Source organism: Anser brachyrhynchus (genome assembly GCF_964034855.1).
Source record: "Anser brachyrhynchus genome assembly, chromosome: 5".
In the NCBI taxonomy this organism is placed as follows: domain Eukaryota; kingdom Metazoa; phylum Chordata; class Aves; order Anseriformes; family Anatidae; genus Anser; species Anser brachyrhynchus.
This window is the reverse complement of record NC_137699.1, coordinates 60,554,569-60,574,494: the sequence shown is the minus strand read 5'-3', so window position 1 is coordinate 60,574,494 and position 19,926 is coordinate 60,554,569. Positions and strand designations below refer to the sequence as shown.

Here is a 19,926-nt window from a genome sequence, read left to right as displayed (position 1 = left end):
GGAAAGTATTGCTGGCGGGGTTTTGTCCAGCTCTGGTGTTCTCAGTATTGAAAGCTACATCAAGTGAGCTCATGAAAAAGGAATGTTGAGAACCTTGTGGTTTTTACCTTAATTATTCATCCATAGTTGTTGGATGGAGCCCAGAATATCAATGGTTATTGCAATTCTGTTGTATATTAAGAATAAAGGGTAACAGCTTGATGTTTGTTTTGTAAGTGGGCTTGGCCAGATACTAAATACCCCCACTGCATGTTTGTTTAATCAAGAAATGCAAATGTCAAGGGAGAAGATTAAAAGATCTGAAGACAATGAAACAACATTCTACTGATACACACAGGAACAACTCTTAAAATGTACGGATTCAAAACTTTAGTTTCAATTAAAATCAGAAAATTCATTAGAAAACTCATTCAGAGAGCATATTTTCCCAAAGATGTATAATTTTACTACGGATTATTTTCCACTAAAGCTGGAAATACAATCAGTTAAGTTAAAATTTGTATCTTCATCCTATGCTAAAGATCTATTCTATCTCACTAAAAATCCCCCTGGGAAGCCGTTAACCATTGGTATATTAATGGCACTCTCTAGGACATGCATTGTGCCTGGTGACACAAAGATACCATATAAAGGAACCAGTTTTATTTTTCAAAGATGCACTGAAGTTAAGCACCAGTGACTGTTTCTGTAAGAGGAAAACATTTTGACCTGTTCCTCTGTCCAACTGTATTTTCTGTGCGTTCCAGTCTCCATTCCATCACTTTCACCATCGTTCAGGAAAACGGTGTTCCAGCAGCACTGAAGAGAAAACCCACTGCTATTTTGTCATTCAGATGACCGTGAGTTTTCCACTTGCCTGAGAAAGAGGAGAGGGGGTCATCGAGCCTTTCCAACATCATATTTTACCCAAAGTGATACACAAGATTAGATGGCAACTTAATATTCAAAAGTCATTTTCAGACACAAAAAGTAAGCTGTTTAAAGATAAATGTAAAATGTGCTGCCAGTAGTCTGTGCTGCTTTGTGCTTATACCTAAGGTCTGATTTTTAAGTACTGACTTCCACAGTTAGTGCCTTAGTTATGTGAACTTTGCTGAAGCCAACTGATCTCAGAATCTGATGTTTTTGTGACATTTTGAACCACCTGGCTGGAAATGTGAGCCCTGAAGCTCGTCTTGTAACGTATACTTCCTTGCAGGCTTTTCTCCGGGATGCAGACCCTACTGCTGCCAGCTACGTGGAAGTCTGATGATGCTTGCTCTTGGGGTGAGGTGTGCAGGTAGGAGTCCCCAGAGGAAAAGCTGTGACTTTCAGTCACTGTTTCTTCTATTTCAGCACTGGGTGAAGAGAGTCCATCTTTCTGTGTACCATCTCTTGGTCACCGCGCTCCAGGGTTTGAATAGTCAGGGCCCTGCTACATGACTTCTGAGGAAGACAGACTCGTTCATTACACCGGCCACTGCACGACACATCATGGAAGTACCTTGATTACTGATTCAGTCTTAATTTAGACAGCCCAGGTAAGTCATCCATGAGTCCCTTTGAGTAAATATTGCATAGCCACTTCACTCACAAGAAATTTCTCAGGAGAGTTCTCCCTCTGCCCTTCCAATGTTTATGTTCTCAAACCTATCTTCACCTTCAACTTATAATACATAATTGCTTAAAACACAAAAATATAAGGAACTTTGTGGCTTGCCAGGTACAGTCCTTCTCTATTTTAGGCAACAGTATCACATAAACTATTCACTGCCATTTTAAAATAAGGTCAAGTGTTCTGTCCCTCTTCTTTCTACTGGAGAGCTGTTCCAAAGCTTCACTCCTCTTGGTGCTAGACAAAATCTTCTAATTTCCAGCCTAAATTTATTCATGGCCAGCTTACAGCCATTTGTTCTCATGCCAACAGTGTACTTTAGCTTAAGCAACTTTTCTCCCTCCCTCTTGTTTTCTTTGCTGAGATATTCACAGCTTCCCATAAGTCATTCCTTTTTTTCAGTTTGCTACAGATTTTAAACTTTGTGTGATTTGTTCTGCTCTTATTATTAATTGTCCTCTGAAATTAGCTGCAGTGTTCTAGAAATGCTTTTACTACAGGTTTATCAAAAGAGACTTTATGACTTCATGCCTCTGCATATTTAGATCAAATTGACCATCCCTAACTCCAATTCAATACACCACTGTCATTTCATTTTCGTGTTATTCTTCACTTAACCTCTCATTTTCTGTGTATGCACTAACATTTCTACTTCCCACTGGGAACAGGAGTTTGAGGAGGAGGAGCACGGGGAGGTTCCCAGAAGTATCAGCTTACGAAAGAGAGCTCATTTTTAAACTAATTTCCAGATGCCATTTCCTGGTTGCTTTTTTCTTCTTTCCCCCAACTGGTGTTTGCATCCTGTCCCACAGCTGCATCGTTTACACGTTTTATAATGCTGCCTTTAAGTGCTCTTTTAGATAATGGAAATTCATTCCCGAAGAACAGCTCCAAGTTCTTTTCAGCCTAGCTCAACTCCCTAACTAATGTCACTGCGCACTACCAGTGCCCTTCCAGGAGCACATCACCAAGGAGCAGAGCTGGGACTCCCGTCTCATGTCTCAGATCACTGCCCACGCTTGCCCAGCAGTGTATGCAGAAACCTTTCAGGAATGTGTCAAGGCGAACAAATTCTACATCTCATGTACCCAGGAGCTAATAAAAATCCCCCCATTTATTTTCAGGTGCTGAGCCTTAAGACAAGACGTGGGTAAACCATCCAACACTCCAGGAGTTAAAAAGGATTGAAAAGACCCCGGTCTGCCAGGAGCCATTGAACTGAGTCTAAGCTAATCCAATGGTTTGGTTAGAAAGATATGAAGACATATAAAGGGAAGGGGGAAAGGAAATAAAGTAAGAATTATAAAGAGCCATAATGGGTCAAACCAAAGGGTTACTCAGGATCTTGTCTCTGGGAGGGTCCGGTTGCAGATTATTAGGGAAAGTGCACACAAACAGGGAAACCAGGAGTTAAAATCACTCCCTTTCACAGGGATTGGAAATGCCCTGCCCTCCTTCCTCAATATATCCTTGCAGATTTCCTGCAATGTGTTGAAAGATTTCCCAAGTCAGCTATTGAAATTGCATTTTTCTGCTTAACTACCTTTGATGGAGGTATATCCATAAATTTGTCTAATCACATTTGTAATTTGTTTATGCTTTCAGCATTCATGACATCCTGTAGTAACGACTTCCACAATTTAATTATGGGCTGTTGAAGAAATACTTCCTTTTGTTTGTTCTGAACCTGCCTGGTGATTTCATGATGTGCTCCAGAGCTTGTACAGCAAGAAATAGTGGCTATTGATCCCTATTTACATCCTCATGCAGCTTGTGATTTTATATACCCCTGTGATTTAGTCATTTGTTTTCCAAGGTGAGCACTTCATACAAGTTCTCATATGGAAATTATCCCATACTGCTGGTTATGTTAAGTACCCTTCCCTTAGCATTTTCTAGCTTTATTTCTTTATTTTCGTGATGGAGGAACTGTGAAGAGTCCGAACTGCTTGCACAATGCAGGTGTGGGTACACTCAGTGAGTACTGCTACAGTGTGATATTTTGTTTTGTTATGTTATCCCACCCACCACCCAGTGGTTTCTAACATTTTGTCTGCTTCTTTTATTGCTCCCAAACATGGAACTGGTATTTTCATTGAATTATCCATAATGACTCTGAGATCCTTTTTCCTGAGATGTGATAGCTGACTTAGAGCTCACCAGTGTGTATCTATAGCCATGGCTGCCTCTCCTCATGTGCAGCAGTCTGCAGTTTCATCTAGTGTTTCATCGACCAGATTCTCAAATTTTATGAGGTCCTTTTTGCAACTCTTTGCAGTTGCTAGTCTTGTTCTGTGATCCGGGAAAAAAAGGTTAAATGAAAAAAAAGAAATATGAGAAAGAAAAATGCTTTTTAGGATTCCCTTAAGCTGATGATGTAGGAAGTCCATTACTCAACTCCACCTTTTGATACATCAGTCTTACATTAACCGTGTACTGTGAATTATGCTAACAGCTCTCATCATGACAAGATGCAAATATCTCAAAGACTTGCTGATATCATATCTAGAATGCTTCTGTCATCACCATTCTCAGATTGGGATGATGGGGCTTGGCCCTTTTTCATCCATGCAGCCAGACCAATTAAGGTATTATTTCATCCGGGAAAGCTGACTGCACTTGTTCCAGCCCAGCAGGTTTTCAATTTCCATTGTGCATCAGAGACAAAAAGATGTGCTACTCACCATGGAAAAATGCAAGAGAAGAAAAGTTGGTGAAAATTCCTCGGTATTTCATTGCTGCTTTTGAGTGCAATGCGTTTGCCCCAGATATTAGACAAAATGTTCCAATGCTACTTCCGTGACATTTTTGGGGTTCGCATTTCCTACAGATCACTGGTGACTGACATTACAGTCTAACTGCTGAACGTGCTCAAGCACTCTCTTGAATAGTTTTGTTTGTTTCTCCCTACCTCTGTGTAACTAGTGGTCTCGTAACCAGGCTCTGGGAAAAGGTAATTCATAAGGATTCTGCTGTGGTCAGACTAAAGTGATTCTACCACACCTACTCTAGTGGCTGGGTTGTCACAGGTTTAATTCCCCGTGTGTAAGGAAAAAATAATAATAACAATAGCAGGCAAGAATATGACCATAAAACAGTTAGTGCCATGTAACTGGCATCATTTTATAGGGTTCAGTGGAGCTATAGGAGCACACACAAGCTGCAGATTAGAGCCAAAATTGCTTCCCTTGTAGCTTGATGAGCCTATAATGACACTGTCTCATGGACGATTTACTTTTGTTTCAATGGAGCTCGTTCAGGCCCTTGATACGTAGAAGGAAGTGAAAGAAGAAAAGGACGGATGCAGAAAAAGATGATGTTTTCTAAAGTATTGATGCAAGTGGGGTTTGTTCTCTTATAAAAACTGGAAAATATTCACCACTAAGCTGAGAAGCACATTTTCGTTTCTTCAGAATTTTCATTTCTGCAGATTTCTTCTGCATTTCTGCAGATCCTCTATAGGAAGGATGAAAAATTTCTCCTCTTGGAGAAAGGATTTACTTCACCATTCATAAGCAGTGAAAAATAAATATTGTAAACTTTAAAGAGCTTAATGGCTTTGGATATTATTGATAGATTACAAGGAATGAAAAGTTAAAAAAAAAATCAATAGAAAGCAAATCTTGCAACTTCTTTTTACAGATTGTCCATGAAAATATCAGGAAGGTGTTTCACAGGTGCCGATTTCTAACCTAAGTCAGACCCCAGTGAGATTCAGAGTACAGAAGAATTCAGCACGGGCACAACACTATCCCCCACCAATGTTGTCAATAAACTACATGGATGCTTCAAAAGTTTGTTCAACTTAATATTTCAGTGACTAGATCTTCTCGTACCTTTCTCCGTCAGACTCAGAAGCCTCTGCTACCATCTGTATTTTTTTCTGCATATACCTATACACTGTTACGCAGCTCAGTCTTAAGCTTTCTTTCATCAATGAGAATCTGACAGCAGTGCATCACCAGCTTTGGTTTCCAGTCCATGGCTAAGTTTGTAGCTTCCTTTCCTGGAATGAAGCCACGTCAGATGAACACAGTGTTGCAGGAGCTGTTTTACCAGTGCTGCATACAAAAGAAAAACTCCTTCTGTCTTATTCCCTGTGTCCACCTACTTGATAAATCCACCGATCATGTGGGTTGGTTAATTTTTACTCGAGACTTACAATGGCAGCTCAGGCTGAAGCGGTTTGCTATGAAGACCTTGTATTCCTTTCCTGAGTCAGAGCATTTCAAGATGGGGTTTCTCCTCCTGTAGCCGTAGACCATCCAGCCGCAGTGTATCAGCTTGCATTTAGCTGCATTGAAGTGCTTATTGCCGGACTGTGGCCATTTAATTAGGTGATTCAAATCATCGTGTAGGTATAACTTCATTATTTACTACTCAACAAATCTGCGCCATCTGCGGATTTAACTGGCTGAGACCTATGTTACCATTTGGATAGATTAGATAGTTTCATTAAATTGATTAATAATCATTAAAATGATTTCCCCCATTTTGAGATCTGCTTTTAAGCCAATTTCTAATCCATTTAATGTGTGCCCTGCAAATTCTATTTTATGCTACACTGCTTGTTTTCATATATTTTGTTTATGGTGATGTTCCCCTGTGAGTACCTAGTTGCTGTGGTTTAACCCTGGTAGGTAGGAAAGCACCACACAGCCTCTTGCTCACTTCCACCCCTGCAGGAAGGGGGAAAAAGAATCAGAAAGGTAAGTTGGAAAACTCATGTGTTAAGATAAAGACAGCTTAATGAGAAAGACAAGAGGAGAAGAGGAAAAAACAGTCAAAGATAATAATAAAAAAAAAAAAGTGCATGTGCACAATGCAATTGCTCAACACGAGCTGACCGATGCCCAGCCAGTCCCTGAGCCCCTGCAGCACCCCCCTGTGCAACTCCCCACAATTTTTATTGTTCTACATAAGGCCATATGGTGTGGGACATCCCTTTGGCCAGTTGGGGTCAGCTGTCCTGGCTGTGTCCCCTCTCAGCTCCTTGTGCACCCCCAGCCTCCTTGCTGGTGGGGCAGTATGAGAAGCTGAAAAGTCCTTGACTCTGCATAAGCACAGCTCAGCATGTTATTAGCACTATTTTCATCACATATCCAAAAACGTAGCGCCATACAAGCTACTAAGAAGAAAATTAACTCTGTCCCAACCAAACCAGCACACTACCTGATGGTTTCTGAACAATTCCCTGCTTTCTTTGATATTTTCAAGTTACGCACACTGTTGTTTGTCAGAAATTGCTGTAAAGTCTGGGACAGTGACCATAACAAAAAATAAAAAATAAAGAGGCACATTTCTATTACTGCATAGTGCTATTTTTTGTTTGCGTAAAGCAAGTGTGCCAGGATCATGAGTCACTAGGCAACTGCTAATTTATAGATCAATGCTGAGCTCATTTCTGTCTGTTAGCATAACATCCGGTCCAGAGCAGTCACTGCAATAATAAAACATTCTATAAATAATGCCTTACCTATTGTTTCTAGAAGCACTAATGAAGTTTTATCATTATGATTTTTGTTGTTGTTGTTGTTTTTGTTTGTTTGTTTGCTTTTTAACCTCCCTGAAGGAGACTTTCAACAGCTATCCCCAAGTCAAAGTCAACCGAGATAACTCAAATTTTTTCTTCCTACATGTCACTGCTATATACATATGAAGCAGCTTGCCCCTGCGCCATAGAGAAATTTCATACAGATGCCCCGTGCCCATCTGAGCTCACTCCTCAGTTTTTGTGGCCTGTCTTAAAAAGCACTGAGAAAATACAGTAATTCTGATAATCTAAAAACATGTAAAATGTAAAGCACAGACATATTTATTTTTATGCTCCTATTTGGTTCATTTACTTTAGAAAAAGTGGTGAACAATTGTCTATAAAATCAGGTGAACTTTAAATGCAGCAGAGAGGGCAGGGCCCTGCAGCACTGGCATCCGTTCTGCTTCCTGCGCTCTGTGTCAAAGGGATGCAGCCAGAGCTGCAGGGAAATGGCCTTGTCCACCCAGAGCTCAGACAGTCAGGAGTTATTCTCGATAAAATACTCATGCATATGCATTTAAAGCCATGATTCTATCTGTCACTGGTGACATACTTGAGACAACACACTTTTATTCCATTCCATCCTGCAGGTCAAACTGTAACTAGCCGGAGATACACACTCCCCAGGTAACACCTATTTTTGGCAGTGCCAAGAGCAAGCAAGTGCACTTCTCCCCATCACACTCGTGCTCAGGGTTCATGGCACTGACACAAACACAGCAACTGCATCACCAGTGCTGTGTCAAACCCCAGAAGCCTTTCTCAGGCTTGTTTCAGCAACATTCTTCTTGACCCCAGGAGGAGTAAGGACTCTGCATTATGAAGTGGAGACATCAATGCAGCTAAGTATCTTCATTTTTCCAACTACTGTAGGTGCTTAACCTGCTAAGCTACCAACTTCTGATCACAAGGGCTTAACAAGAAGTCTATTATTTTTAAACTTCAAAAAGCATAGACACATCTCACATCAAAATATTTAGACTACTAAAATTATTAAAATAAAATAAAATTCCCAAACTGTCTCATTTATCTCACCTGATACTAAAAGTTAAAGTGTGTACAGTTTTATTAGCAACAAGGAACAGAGAGCCTAGCTTCTAAAATGTAATCTATTTTAAACGTTTACATGAGGTCTATCATCACTGCTTCTTGGCACTTAATCTGATATTTGATCTAAATATGCATTGGTTGGCAGAAATGATACTGGAAGCACTTGAATTAATAAATGACGCAGTGGAAGTCAGAAATATTCCAGTGATACAAATAGAAGCAGCCAAAAAGCTGCTCATAGTTTACAAACAATACTTTTTTAACGATGGAAATTCTTCTACAAACAAACGTACCGGTCACTTTTAACAATCCCAGAGAAATCAAGTTGTCTACCACCCCATAAAAGTATCAGTAGAAGGCAAAGGCAGAAACATATGTTGGTGATACACAGGGATCTATAAGAATCTAATAAACAACAGTTTCAAAACGTTTCACTGACAGTCAGCAAAACTACCAAGACAATTCCAAAAGTAAACGCACAGCAGCAAGGCACCATCAGCACTTAAATGCTTGCTTCGACTATGCTATGAAATGATTTAAAATTATTCTGAAAGGCTTTAGCAGAATTAGAGCAGAATGTGCCACAGCAGAAGGTGAAAGATAGCACACTTGAAATGATTAATTCAGTCTGAGATAGGTCTGAAAATCCTTTATGTTAAAAGAAAAACCTAGCAACTGCTACCAGACTTTTTTTAAATGTATGTGCAAATATACATTTTAACAGCTTTATAAACCAACACCGAATTATCTAGCAATAACATTATCTAGCTCGTAATGAGCTGAGTTAACAGTTAATATTGTAATACTGCCCTGCACATTTGCTGCAGTTGAAGAGATTAAGAATATTATATGCACACAGATTTTAGGCTGCCAAAGTGGGTCACCCTGAGATGATTCAGTCACCTAGAAAGGACTAAAGGTGTTCCACAAAATGTCTATTTTTGTAATTATTCCCTTCTGGTAAGAGAGGAGTGTTTTCCAGTCAAACAGAAATCCCTACACCCAAATTAGATCATTTGGCTTTCCTCATTGCCAATAATGAGTCATTCACTTACATGCTCAGAAACAAAAGCAGTTGCATTTTGCTACTGAGAGTACCAATGAATATCTGGATTTGGATGCAATGTCCAGTTTTACTGCTTCATCATTCAACTGCTTGCTTGGGAATACTAAGGAGATCACAAAATGGTATCAACAGGCCTAGTTGCCTAAGCTACTTTACTGCAAGGGTTGCCCATAAGATTCTTTGTCAACAGGAAAGGAAAGAAAAGGAGTAATTTGCTAAACAAGACCAGCTTTGTACGATCCAGTATAACACAACACACTCCCCTTAAACAAAATTACATAAAAGCTTCTCTGCAGGAGGCTCAGAGTAGATGACCATGTTGGTTTTATCCTTGAAATAGAAAGTGAGCACAATTTTCAGAGCATTAACATCCCCTTTCTAATTTAAAATCGTTCCATTATGTACTTGTTACAATATGTTAATTTGCCAGATCATATTTGGACTCGTAATTTTACCTCATCACAGACTTCCGCTGAAAGAAACCTACTAAATTTTTGTCTTTGTAGCACCTATAGACAGGGAAGTCTGAGACCATGCGGCAACATCTTTCTTTTACAATGGAGAAACAGATGGAACCTGCCTGCCTTATGTGGAATTGGAGTGACATCTGGTGACATCGGAAAGCAGCGCAAGTAAGGACTGACCAGCCTTTGAAAAACTGCAGAAGCTGCTTATGCCATTTCCACCCCTTCAATTAAAAATGTTAAGAAACATTAATGCAAAGATTTTAACAGAAACCCTTGAAACTTTCAATAAATCTAACCTCCTTATTCACAAATCTCTGACGACATCTGAGTCAGCAGGAATCCACTTTTCTGCTGAGAAATCCTACTGCTGGAAAATGTTCATCTAGCCTCACTGCATGGGAAAAAAAAAAAAAAGATAAAATTAAGTGCAAATGGCTGGGTGAGCAGTTTTTTCAGTTTGACTGGTGTGTTTTATCTCATGCTCACGTTTCTAGTTGATTTCAGTGAAGCCACAGCAAGCTTCTGTGCTGCAAGTTGGCAGTCAGTTCACATTCCTCCTGAAGTTAAACCACTGCACCGACACAATATCCCTCTGACCAAGAGTGGTATCTGAGACAGAATAAAACACTATATGCCCTCTTTTTTTCACATTTCACTAAAGCACCTTAGCAGCTCTTCTCCACTACTCACACTGAAGTCACTGCAGCTTAAATTAATTTAATTAAGCACCAGCACGGGGTCAGATGGATAGAAAAAGGCTGGGGAGAGCCTCCAGAGTGTTATGGCAGACCACTGGCCCCGCTTAACTGGGATAACTGGGGTTACTAGTGCCGTGCCCCAGCCCTAACTGGAATTACTGATGCCGCCCCCGAGCCCGCTCCCTCAGGTACCCAACATGGCCGCCGCCATGCCCACCGACATGGCCGCCACCGCCCTCCCGGCGCCACGCCTGCCACTCGCGCCTCCCATTGGCTGCCGGCCCGCCGGTGGGCGGGGCGAGGCGGTCTCCTAGGCGACGCTCCCCGCCGGCGGCGCTCAGGGCTGAGGCAGTGCCCAGGCCCCGAGTAGGCCGCACGGGGGAATCGTGGCGGTGCCGGTGGGGAGCTCGGTGTGTGGGGGCGATCTGTGGGGTCTGAGCTCCAGGGGGTGGTGCTGGCAAAGCTGTGACCTCCGTAGGCGAGGTAGAGCAAAATTCTGTGCTTGCCCGAGCTCCCAGACAGAGCCCCGAGGAACTGGTATCCACCCAACCTAACCAATTTCCTCAAGTGTTGCAACTGGAAAAATGCGTTCTTCATTTCCAGCCTCAAAATACTCACCAGAGGGACTGTCTGTCATCAAATACTGTGGCAGAGATTCCAAAGCAGCAGAAATGTGGTGACATATTAAGGGTATACTCTATGCATCCTGTGCACAAAGTCATTTAAGTGATTCAAAAAGGGGGAAAAAAAGATTCTGTGTCAATTGTATTTTTATACTGTTTGATAATGCTAAAGATTAATTGTAGCAGCTTTCTGATTACCTTAAAAAATTGCAGCAAAGGTTTTATACTCTCAATTGTATTCTGATATCTGCAATGTTTGTGCAAAAAGGGCCTTTACTGAGGTTTTTGTGGTGAATTACGAGCTCTGGCTGGCATTCTTTATGATTTGTGCAAATATAACTCAATGAACTTAATGCATGAGTAAATGGGTGCGCTTTCTCATCCTTCTTTATGGAGGCGTTCAGAATAGCTTGTGCTACAGTGCTTTATGGAGCTTTAGAATCTAAAAATGTTAAGTAAAGTAGTAAATCAAAATATCTCTGGCAGTTTCAGCTTTTTTCTGTCATAATCTCCACTGTGAGTCCATTAGAAATACAGATTCTGTAATTAAATGTAGGAATTTAGATCTTTACAAACTTGTTGGAAATCCTGTGACTCTATATGGGTGGCTACACAGCTAATAAAATTAATGTCTTTTTTCTAAGAAGTTACTAAGAAATAATAGTCACAGCAGAGAACTCAAGAAATGGTGCAAAGTGATAACCAAACCAAGAACCTTGAGGAGATAATTATGGAGTTGGTAAGTTATTCATTCCATTTTGTTTTCTAAACTTTTTTCCTCTCTACTTCTGTAAATATCAGTGTTCTTGCTAGAACATAGAGCTAGTTTTGCTTTTCTAGAGGTACCATCTGTAGTGTAGCCTCCATTCTGGAATACCCCAGAGGTGGTATAGGGCATGCATTAATAAGAGTCTGTGGTGAACTGAATGTTTCAGAACTGTAGTAAACGCATTAATACTTAAGAGATTCTTTGTCTTAAGAGAATATCTTTATTTAAATTACTGTTAATGTATAGCTCCCTGCTTTGTCTCTGTTTCTCACGAAGTACCTTGCAGAAATATTTATATATAGAAACAAAAACAATCTTGCTATATACATTTGGTCAAAATAAATCTTTTAGTTTTGACTCAGTCACGTCTTTTTGAAGATTCACAGATAGTTGCGAACAGAGTCAGATGATAGATGAAGTTTCCAATATCTTAGTTTACTATGAACTGGTTAGAATTTTAAAATGGGGTCCCACTCCATGTTCATTTAGGTGTCTACATGTTTACATATGCTCATTACAGTCAGTGGAAATAAAGGATAGGATTCAGCTGCATTGATACAGCTGTTTAGTGCCATTTTACTGACTTAAGGTGTCTGGAATATCAGCTGCAGGATACTTTTAAGACCTCTGAAATAGCACTGTATTGTCTATGTGGCCAACTGTATGCCATCCTTAGTATATATTGTCCAGGAAACTAACAGAATAAGTCAATTTAGTGTAAGTATCTCCTGTATGACCATCAGAAGGGATTTCTGGGATCTTCTGGCCTTGGCTGTATTGATTGAATCCCTTGACTAACATTGAGAGCATGGGCAAGAGGCATGTGTGTAGATGCCTACTGTTTTGTGCCTTGTTCTCATCCTGAATGAAATTCCATGTAAACTTTTAATTTTTTCGTGGCCAAAAACTTGTATTGCATTTACTTGATACAGTGACTTTAGAAGTGGAAAACTACAAGACTGCTAAAACCCACCAGCTATTCGCATACACACATATGCATGAACACATACAAGTACTAGCTTATAGATAAAGTTATACATTCCTGGGTTTTAATCTAAATTAAAATTATCATACTTGAAAACTATGTTGTTTTAAATTTAAGGTACATTTTGAGGTTTGGTAAGAAGATTTTGTGTAATACTTTGTGAGCAGAAGAAAGCTACTTAACTGTTACATACTTAATGTAGTTAAAATTGCAAAACCATTTTAATGCAAAGGAAGTTTGAAAAGACACAACTGCTGTTAAGCAGTACTGTAATGTTAGTAAGACATGGTGCTTCGTAGTGTATTTTTGTACAGTATGAACATAAAGAGAATAATGGCTTCATTTCATTTCTAGTGCATATGTAATGGATTGTCTTATGAGAACATTGATCAAGAGGGACTGAAAACAACAGCACTGGAGATGTTTTTCTCAGGTTATTCCAGAATTGTAGGCATGAAGTATTTCCCCAATCTAACTACTCTCACGCTCGTTGGACAAAGTATTCAAAACATTACAGATCTGGAGCATTGCTTATTGCTCAAAGAGCTATGGATTGCTGAGTGTTGTTTAGTGGTAAGTTAACTATGAATTTTCTTTTTAGCCAGCTTTAGCCAATTTCCAGTCCTTTGCAATGACTGTCAGATTCTTTTGAAAGCACTCCTTTCCTTTGTTCAAGGAAGAAGGCACCTTCTGAAGGAGTCTAGATCTGACATTTCTCTAAGTATCCAAAATCCCATTTTAGATACGTATCAAATTAAATTTTTTTTATTATTATTATTTATTTTAGAACTTACTGTTGGATTTTTTTTCTCTTTCATTAGAATCATTTTTTTAATAACTAGAATAGTTATATTGAAACCTTTTCCAGGACACTGGTTAGAATGAAGAAATTTTAATGAAAATAACACTGTATTTAAAAAACAAATAATTATTTATCGTGAAGTATTGTTGCTGCTGGTACTTTTTATTTGTTGGCTTAATTGAAAAGCTTTCTAAATCATCAAAATTCTGCTCTGAGGGTGTGATCTTAAGTCATTTGGAACTACTTAAATTTCTGTGCAAGTTGATAGCATATTGACAAACAAAAAGAGTGACATTTTGTTGTTCAGTGTTACAAATACATTTTCTTCTATTGCAGAAAATAGATGGTCTACAAAAATGTGTAAATTTAGAAAAGCTTTACCTTTATTGCAATGAAATTTCCAGGATTGAAAATCTGGAAGCTTTAACGAAACTGAATGTACTCTGGCTGAATAATAACCTGATCAAGAATATAGAGGTGAGTCTGGTGTCCTTGTTATGTTTTCTTGTCTTCTATTTTGTCTAATGTATGGTATATTAATGGTGTGGAATTAAAACGTGTTAATAAGTAAGGCTAACTTTTAGAATAATTGAACAACAGAAAGAGCAACATTAAAACTTACGTATATAAGAGTTAAGGCTGAAACTTTATTTGGAACAGATTGACTGTCAAGGCTTTCTTCATATGCAGAGTTATCTAAATCAACCATTTTCAGACCTCTGTGACTTCTGATGAGGAAAGAATTTTATTTTTTTCAGCTTTCTTATAACTGCAGCCTTTTGCCTGTATTACATAAAAGGTTTTCCATTTAATTTTAATATTCGTGTTTGGCATTTTTGTTTGGAGGGATCAGCTCCTATTAAGGAGAACTTGTATCCTGGGTTTTCCTCAGGCTGTTACATATGAAGTTTGCTCCAAGGGGAAATTGATTTCCCCTGTGTCCCCTCAAAATAAAATTCTAACCTTTGGGCTGGAGGTTGGTCCAGGACCAGCAAGAGTTCTGAGATTACCAGTTTGGCAAATAAAGGGAGAAGAAACGTATAGATGGCCATTTCTAGCAAAAGACCACATAGCATTCTGAATTACCAGACTCCCATCGGGGGACAGAATGCTGCAGCTTAGTCCACTTTAACTTGAGAGAGTGCAAGAAAACAAAGCAGAAGGAGATACTGATATCAATATAAAAGTAGTTAGAGCAGAAGAGTTTATGATAAGGATCGGATTAATGTGAGTCTCCAAAGCCAGAAAGAAGAGGGAAGAGAAATCAAAGTTGAGCATGCTGATGGGGAGAGGAAGGAGATACTGATAAATTACACCTGACAGAGAAAAAATGTAAAAGCAGTAGAATGTTACAAGGTAGAAGTTGTTATTTATTAATGGGGACACTGCAAATAGTAGTGGCATCTCTGCAAAGAACTGCAGTGTCATCATGGAGAGAAATGACAGACATCAGTGATATAGTTCTTATGATATATATCCCTAGGCCAAGACACGGGCTGCAGCCAAAAGCTAATGAGTACTTATGACATGGGGCATGATCTGTTAGATTTCTCATACACAGCTGTGAAACTAAGGCTGGGGGACTAATTTTATTTCCATTGCAGTATCATTTACAAAGGCTTTCCAAGCTCATTCCCTTTGGGCAAAATGCTTTTCCTCTTTGCATGTCAAAAGAAAGCTATAGTTTACAACAGAGGCAAACATTGTTTAGACTCCAGTCAAATTTATTTTTACATTTGAATGATCTGCCTCGTAGCCTACAGGCTTTTCAGCATTGGCAGTGCTATATTAGATTAAAACTGTATTGTTTAAAACGTTCACAGGGCTTACATACTCTGCAGAATTTGCAAGAGGTCAACCTTGCTGGAAACGTAATAGAAAAAATAGGTAAGTGATGTCAGTCTGGCATTTCTAGCATGAGCATTCTGGTTACTACTGAGGATTTATGTATTTAGTTTAATCCTTATCTCATTCTAATAGAAGAATTCTTACCAATTTACATGGTTTAGAGCCATATCCAGTATACACAGCCCTGGTCATCCCAAACTCCCTAGGGCTCATCTCTGCTTACACCAAACTCCTTTCCATTGCTGTAGCCATATCAAAGAAGACAGAAAATTGGTATTAGTGGTATTTATGCATTTTTTTCACCACCTCTAGTATAACTGACTTTTAGTTTGAATCTATATTAAGCCTGTTTGATTACAAATGGAGATGTAAATAATTTCTGCATTTCTACACTAATACTAGAGAATCTTACTTTTTCTTGATTTATCTTTGTGTAATAAAAAAGATCTTCCAAATACTATTCCTACTTCTTGAGTGAAAATGGAAAATAATATGTGTATGATGTCATTGTGTTAATGAAATAAACATTTGCGTGGGTTTGTTTGTGTGGTGAAAACTAGTCCAGAAGATGAAAATGTAGATATCCCAGTAGACAAGGGTAATATTTTTTTTCTTGATTGCTGTTTGTCTTTATGTTTAATTTTAGGAAGTTGCTTAGACTTCAATATACAAATTGAAATATTAAACCTCTCTGGTAACAAATTATCTTCCTTCAAGGTATGTTCACACTTTACATTTCTTTTAGATGTGTTTTGGTTTTGTTTGGCTTTTTATCTGTTGCTGGGAAGAGAGCTGACCTTTCTTTATGATATTAGAGGACCCATAACACGTGGCTGTGATGGGAAGTCTTTTTAAAAAAATAAAATACTTCAATATTAACTTTTATTGTTTTCATACGCTTTTTAGCTCTTTTCTTTTGCAAAAATTACTGCTTCCAAATAAACTGTGTTACAAAGACTTAGAATTTGTCAGAAAATACCCATTATGTGTTTTTACTTCTTTTACATGCTTCCTGTTCAGTGTGGCTACAGTAGAAGTCACAGAAAAATCACAGCATGCATGTGTTCAGTATTGACTGTTCAGATTTTAGCAGCTAGACTCCGGCCTCTTTTAACCTGTCTGCTCACTGTCCTAGCAAACAGAGCAATTCCTCACTCAGCTCCTAAATGCAATCAGACTGTGGATTAACAGTTCACAAATCAAACAGGCTTCAGGCAATGGATACAAGTGCTCAGCAAGAGTGTCCCCTGTACTCTAATTCCTGTCTTCTGCTGATGATGTTTGGATCAAATTACATCCTGCTTCATCTGCTAAGCACTCTTTTAGAGAAGGCCACCAGCTTAAGGAAGGAACAAACTGGAGTTGAAAATGATAAGAAATAGCCTGGGACAAAGAACATAGGGTCAAGAAGAGGAAAGGTAGAAAAAGGAAAAGAAGAGGTTAAATGAAAAAGGAGGCAGAAAAACTCAGAGGAGGATTTAGATGGGGCAAATGCAATGGTAAACTAGGATGGCAGCCAAGAGAATAAACAGGCTAGCTAGAGCCTAGGAGAGTTACATGGGGAAGAAGTACAGTTAACATGAAGTAGGAACAGAGCCCAACAGGGGAGGGACAGGGCATAGAAGGTGAATTGAGCAGGGAAGAGAATATTTTTAACATTGCACGTGAACAGACAATGTCACTAGTGACATATTAATTTTGAGATTGTAAGTTTAGCCAAGTGCTGGGGATTGCAGGATATTAGGAGGTATTTTAGGAATGATTAGTGAATTCATCCTGGGAATTGAGAACGTTAAATTAACTATAATGACATTTAGCTGATCGCTTTGTACTTTAGGTATGGTAGCCCTTTGTGTTATTCTTCATTTCTAATGAAAGCCCTTTAAATTGTGTCTTTATCATAAGGAAGGATTTCAAAAGTTTTGTTGACAATGGCCTCGTTTTTATTTTAAGCTTGAGGAAGATCGAGGCTTTTGAGGACAGGTTCACTTTTTTTTCTAGATTTATTTCTTCATAGAGCCTGAGAGACTGACCTTTATTTTCACACATGTGCTTTGCTTTCTTTCACTGATTGGTTGTAGTTTGTTTTTTCCCAGAATTCATGAAACCCCCAGAAAAAAAAAAAATCCCAATGCACTACGTGAATCCTGAAAGGTCTGTAAAGTTGCATGAGCCCATGCTCATGAAAGCTACTGCATCTGTGCTGTATTCCTTTCTCCCTCAGTTTGTGTATTTTTTTGTTCTGTATAAAACCTTAGCGAGTAATATCCCATTTGATCTTTGTGCTATAATGTGCTGAAATACTTCCTTTTAAAATAAGGTGTATTGACATATATTGTTGTGATAGCAGTTTGCTTGTTTTTCAGGAACTCACTGGTTTGTCAAGACTACCTAATTTGAAAGATTTGGGCCTAAATGATCCTCAGTATGGGCCCAACCCTGTTTGTCTTCTTTCTAATTATGCTATCCACGTGCTGTATCATATACCACAGCTTCAAAGGTTTGATACATGTGATGTTTCTGAAAAGCATATCAAGATTCTGGCAGAGGTAAGTTCAGATTTCATGAATGAATTTGTTACTGATGGTAAGTGTTACTATGCGATATCTGAGTTTCAGCCAACTACAGTGAGTGCTTTATGTTACTGCTCAATACCATGTTAGGTTGTCAAAATTTTGAGTTTTATCATGGTCTCACAATTTCTGTACGCTTCCCTTTATGTATGGTATTGGATTGAAATAATATACATTCTCACTGAAATCTGAATGTATGCAATTTACTACCAGTAAAAACATAAATCTTTTACTTAGTGCCAGTACTTTTTCATAGAGTTGTTGCATTTCAGGCTGTTGCTATTTAGTACTGAAAAAGGATGATGGAAAAAGTTGCACATGATGTTGCATACATTTTTGTTTTAAATATTGGTCATCTCAAGTGTCAGTAACCTAACATCAAAACCAGAGTGTCATATTCAAAGGACATGGAAGAATTTACTGAAAATATGGGTTCATGTATTGTGTTTTCAAGTATGCCAAGTATTTTACAAAAATTATTACAGATTCATTTTCACATTAGTTTGCCACGTAATGGACTTACTTTCAGACGTCTTGCTATCCAAGCAGAGTATCTTTAAATTGCAGGAAGTTTAGCTTGATGCTTAACAGAGTATAGGAAAAACTTTCTGAATAGGTTCCATAGTTTAGTGAAGCAAGTCACAAAGTGCACTTTAATGTGGAATATGTGGCATCAGTCTTATGGGTAGCTGTTAAGATTCTTGTCTGCAGAAACACATAGCAGTTAATTCTTCTTGCTTTGGAAAATGTTCCTGGTGGGGGGAAAAAAAGCTTCTAATACATGAGAGGAAGTGTTCAGAACAGCAACTGGTCTCAGATGAGAAACGTGTTTGTTGATTTATCCAGAACACTGAGCAAGTTTTCCTAATGATGTTATTGAACAGTTTTGAATATAGACTAGAGCTAACTGAGATATGTGGAATGAGTCCATAGTTTGATCAGTAGCTACAGCATAAAATTCTTAGAATGTTCATACAAGTAGTATTATTGGTTGTTTAAAAAATAAATAAATATAAGAATATGTTCTTCAGACAACACCCAATGTCTGATGTTCAAATACAGTCAAATTTAAATATCATTTTAGTATATTTGAAAATGCAAATGCAATTTGTAAAGCACAATTCATAGGTATAATGTTGTGTTTTGCTTTGTTCTTCAGGAATAAGCTCTGTGAATAGTTACAACTTGTTAATAACAAATGAATAATTTCCTTTTTTTTAAAGACCACAGTTATGAAAAAAATAATGTACTATCATATGCGTGTAAAAAGCGTTCACAGACAGCTCCATGACAGGCTTGAGGAGCTAAAAGAAAGCAAATGCAGGCTTCAGAATTTGCCAGAAAAGAAGATAAAGTTGTTCAGCTGCAACATAAAGCATGTAAGTTGAAATAGCTTGAAATGTCAGCAGAGATGTATCATTTAAATCATCATCCAAAAAAAAGGTTATACTCATTTATGTTCAATAAATTATTTCATGAAAGTACATCAGCTCTTACTAATCCTTGTAATCCAGGAGTTTGTAGGACTCAGTTTATGCCTGAAAGATAGCTCTTCTTCAGAGTAGCCAACAGTCAAGCATATGGGACACTTAATGTGTTGCAAGGGATCTACTCCCAGCTTCATTTCTGGCAGGCTCATAATAAGTTCAATCTGCTCTCTTAAGCCCTAAGTGAGTGCTTTGACCAATGACTTTTTTTTTAATGGAACAACCCTAAGGTGAAAGCCTGAGAGATCCACCCTAGAAGAGTGGGCTAGGTAGGATGTTCACCTAATGTGGTAAACTGAATTTCAAGTTGCTGCTTTTATTCATCCAGTACAGGTGTTTGCAAAGGACCTTTGTGCTGAGTTCCCAGATTATTGTGGTTATTGCCTGTTCTAGTTGATACCATGAACATTTATGAAGGATCTGTGTTC

The 19,926-nt window shown here is 38.5% G+C and overlaps 2 protein-coding genes across 10 annotated transcripts in view; one reads left to right on the top strand and one right to left on the bottom strand.

The window, feature by feature from the left end:
• The window catches only part of RTN1 (reticulon 1), a 133,835-nt gene extending 123,496 nt beyond the window's left edge, over positions 1–10,339 (bottom strand). Inside the window, exons 1-2 of the mRNA XM_080595680.1 lie at positions 10,200–10,339; positions 10,010–10,104 (exon numbers count right to left, since the gene is read on the bottom strand). The gene's annotated coding sequence lies outside the window, so the exon portion shown is untranslated. The remainder of the gene's footprint in view (positions 1–10,009; positions 10,105–10,199) is intronic.
• A 183-nt stretch (positions 10,340–10,522) lies between these two features.
• The window catches only part of LRRC9 (leucine rich repeat containing 9), a 53,904-nt gene continuing 44,500 nt past the window's right edge, over positions 10,523–19,926 (top strand). For 7 of the 9 annotated variants that reach the window (XM_080595673.1, XM_080595674.1, XM_080595669.1 and 4 more), the window contains exons 1-8: positions 10,523–10,821; positions 11,679–11,773; positions 13,143–13,361; positions 13,927–14,067; positions 15,414–15,477; positions 16,085–16,155; positions 17,805–17,987; positions 19,235–19,390. In XM_080595673.1, coding sequence (XP_080451799.1) covers positions 11,720–11,773; positions 13,143–13,361; positions 13,927–14,067; positions 15,414–15,477; positions 16,085–16,155; positions 17,805–17,987; positions 19,235–19,390 — 888 coding nt within the window. In that variant the 5' untranslated portion in view covers positions 10,523–10,821; positions 11,679–11,719. Of the gene's footprint in view, positions 10,895–11,678; positions 11,774–13,142; positions 13,362–13,926; positions 14,068–15,413; positions 15,478–16,084; positions 16,156–17,804; positions 17,988–19,234; positions 19,391–19,926 lie in introns of all 9 variants that reach the window. The other 2 variants (XM_080595671.1, XM_080595672.1) reach the window with 2 other exon arrangements.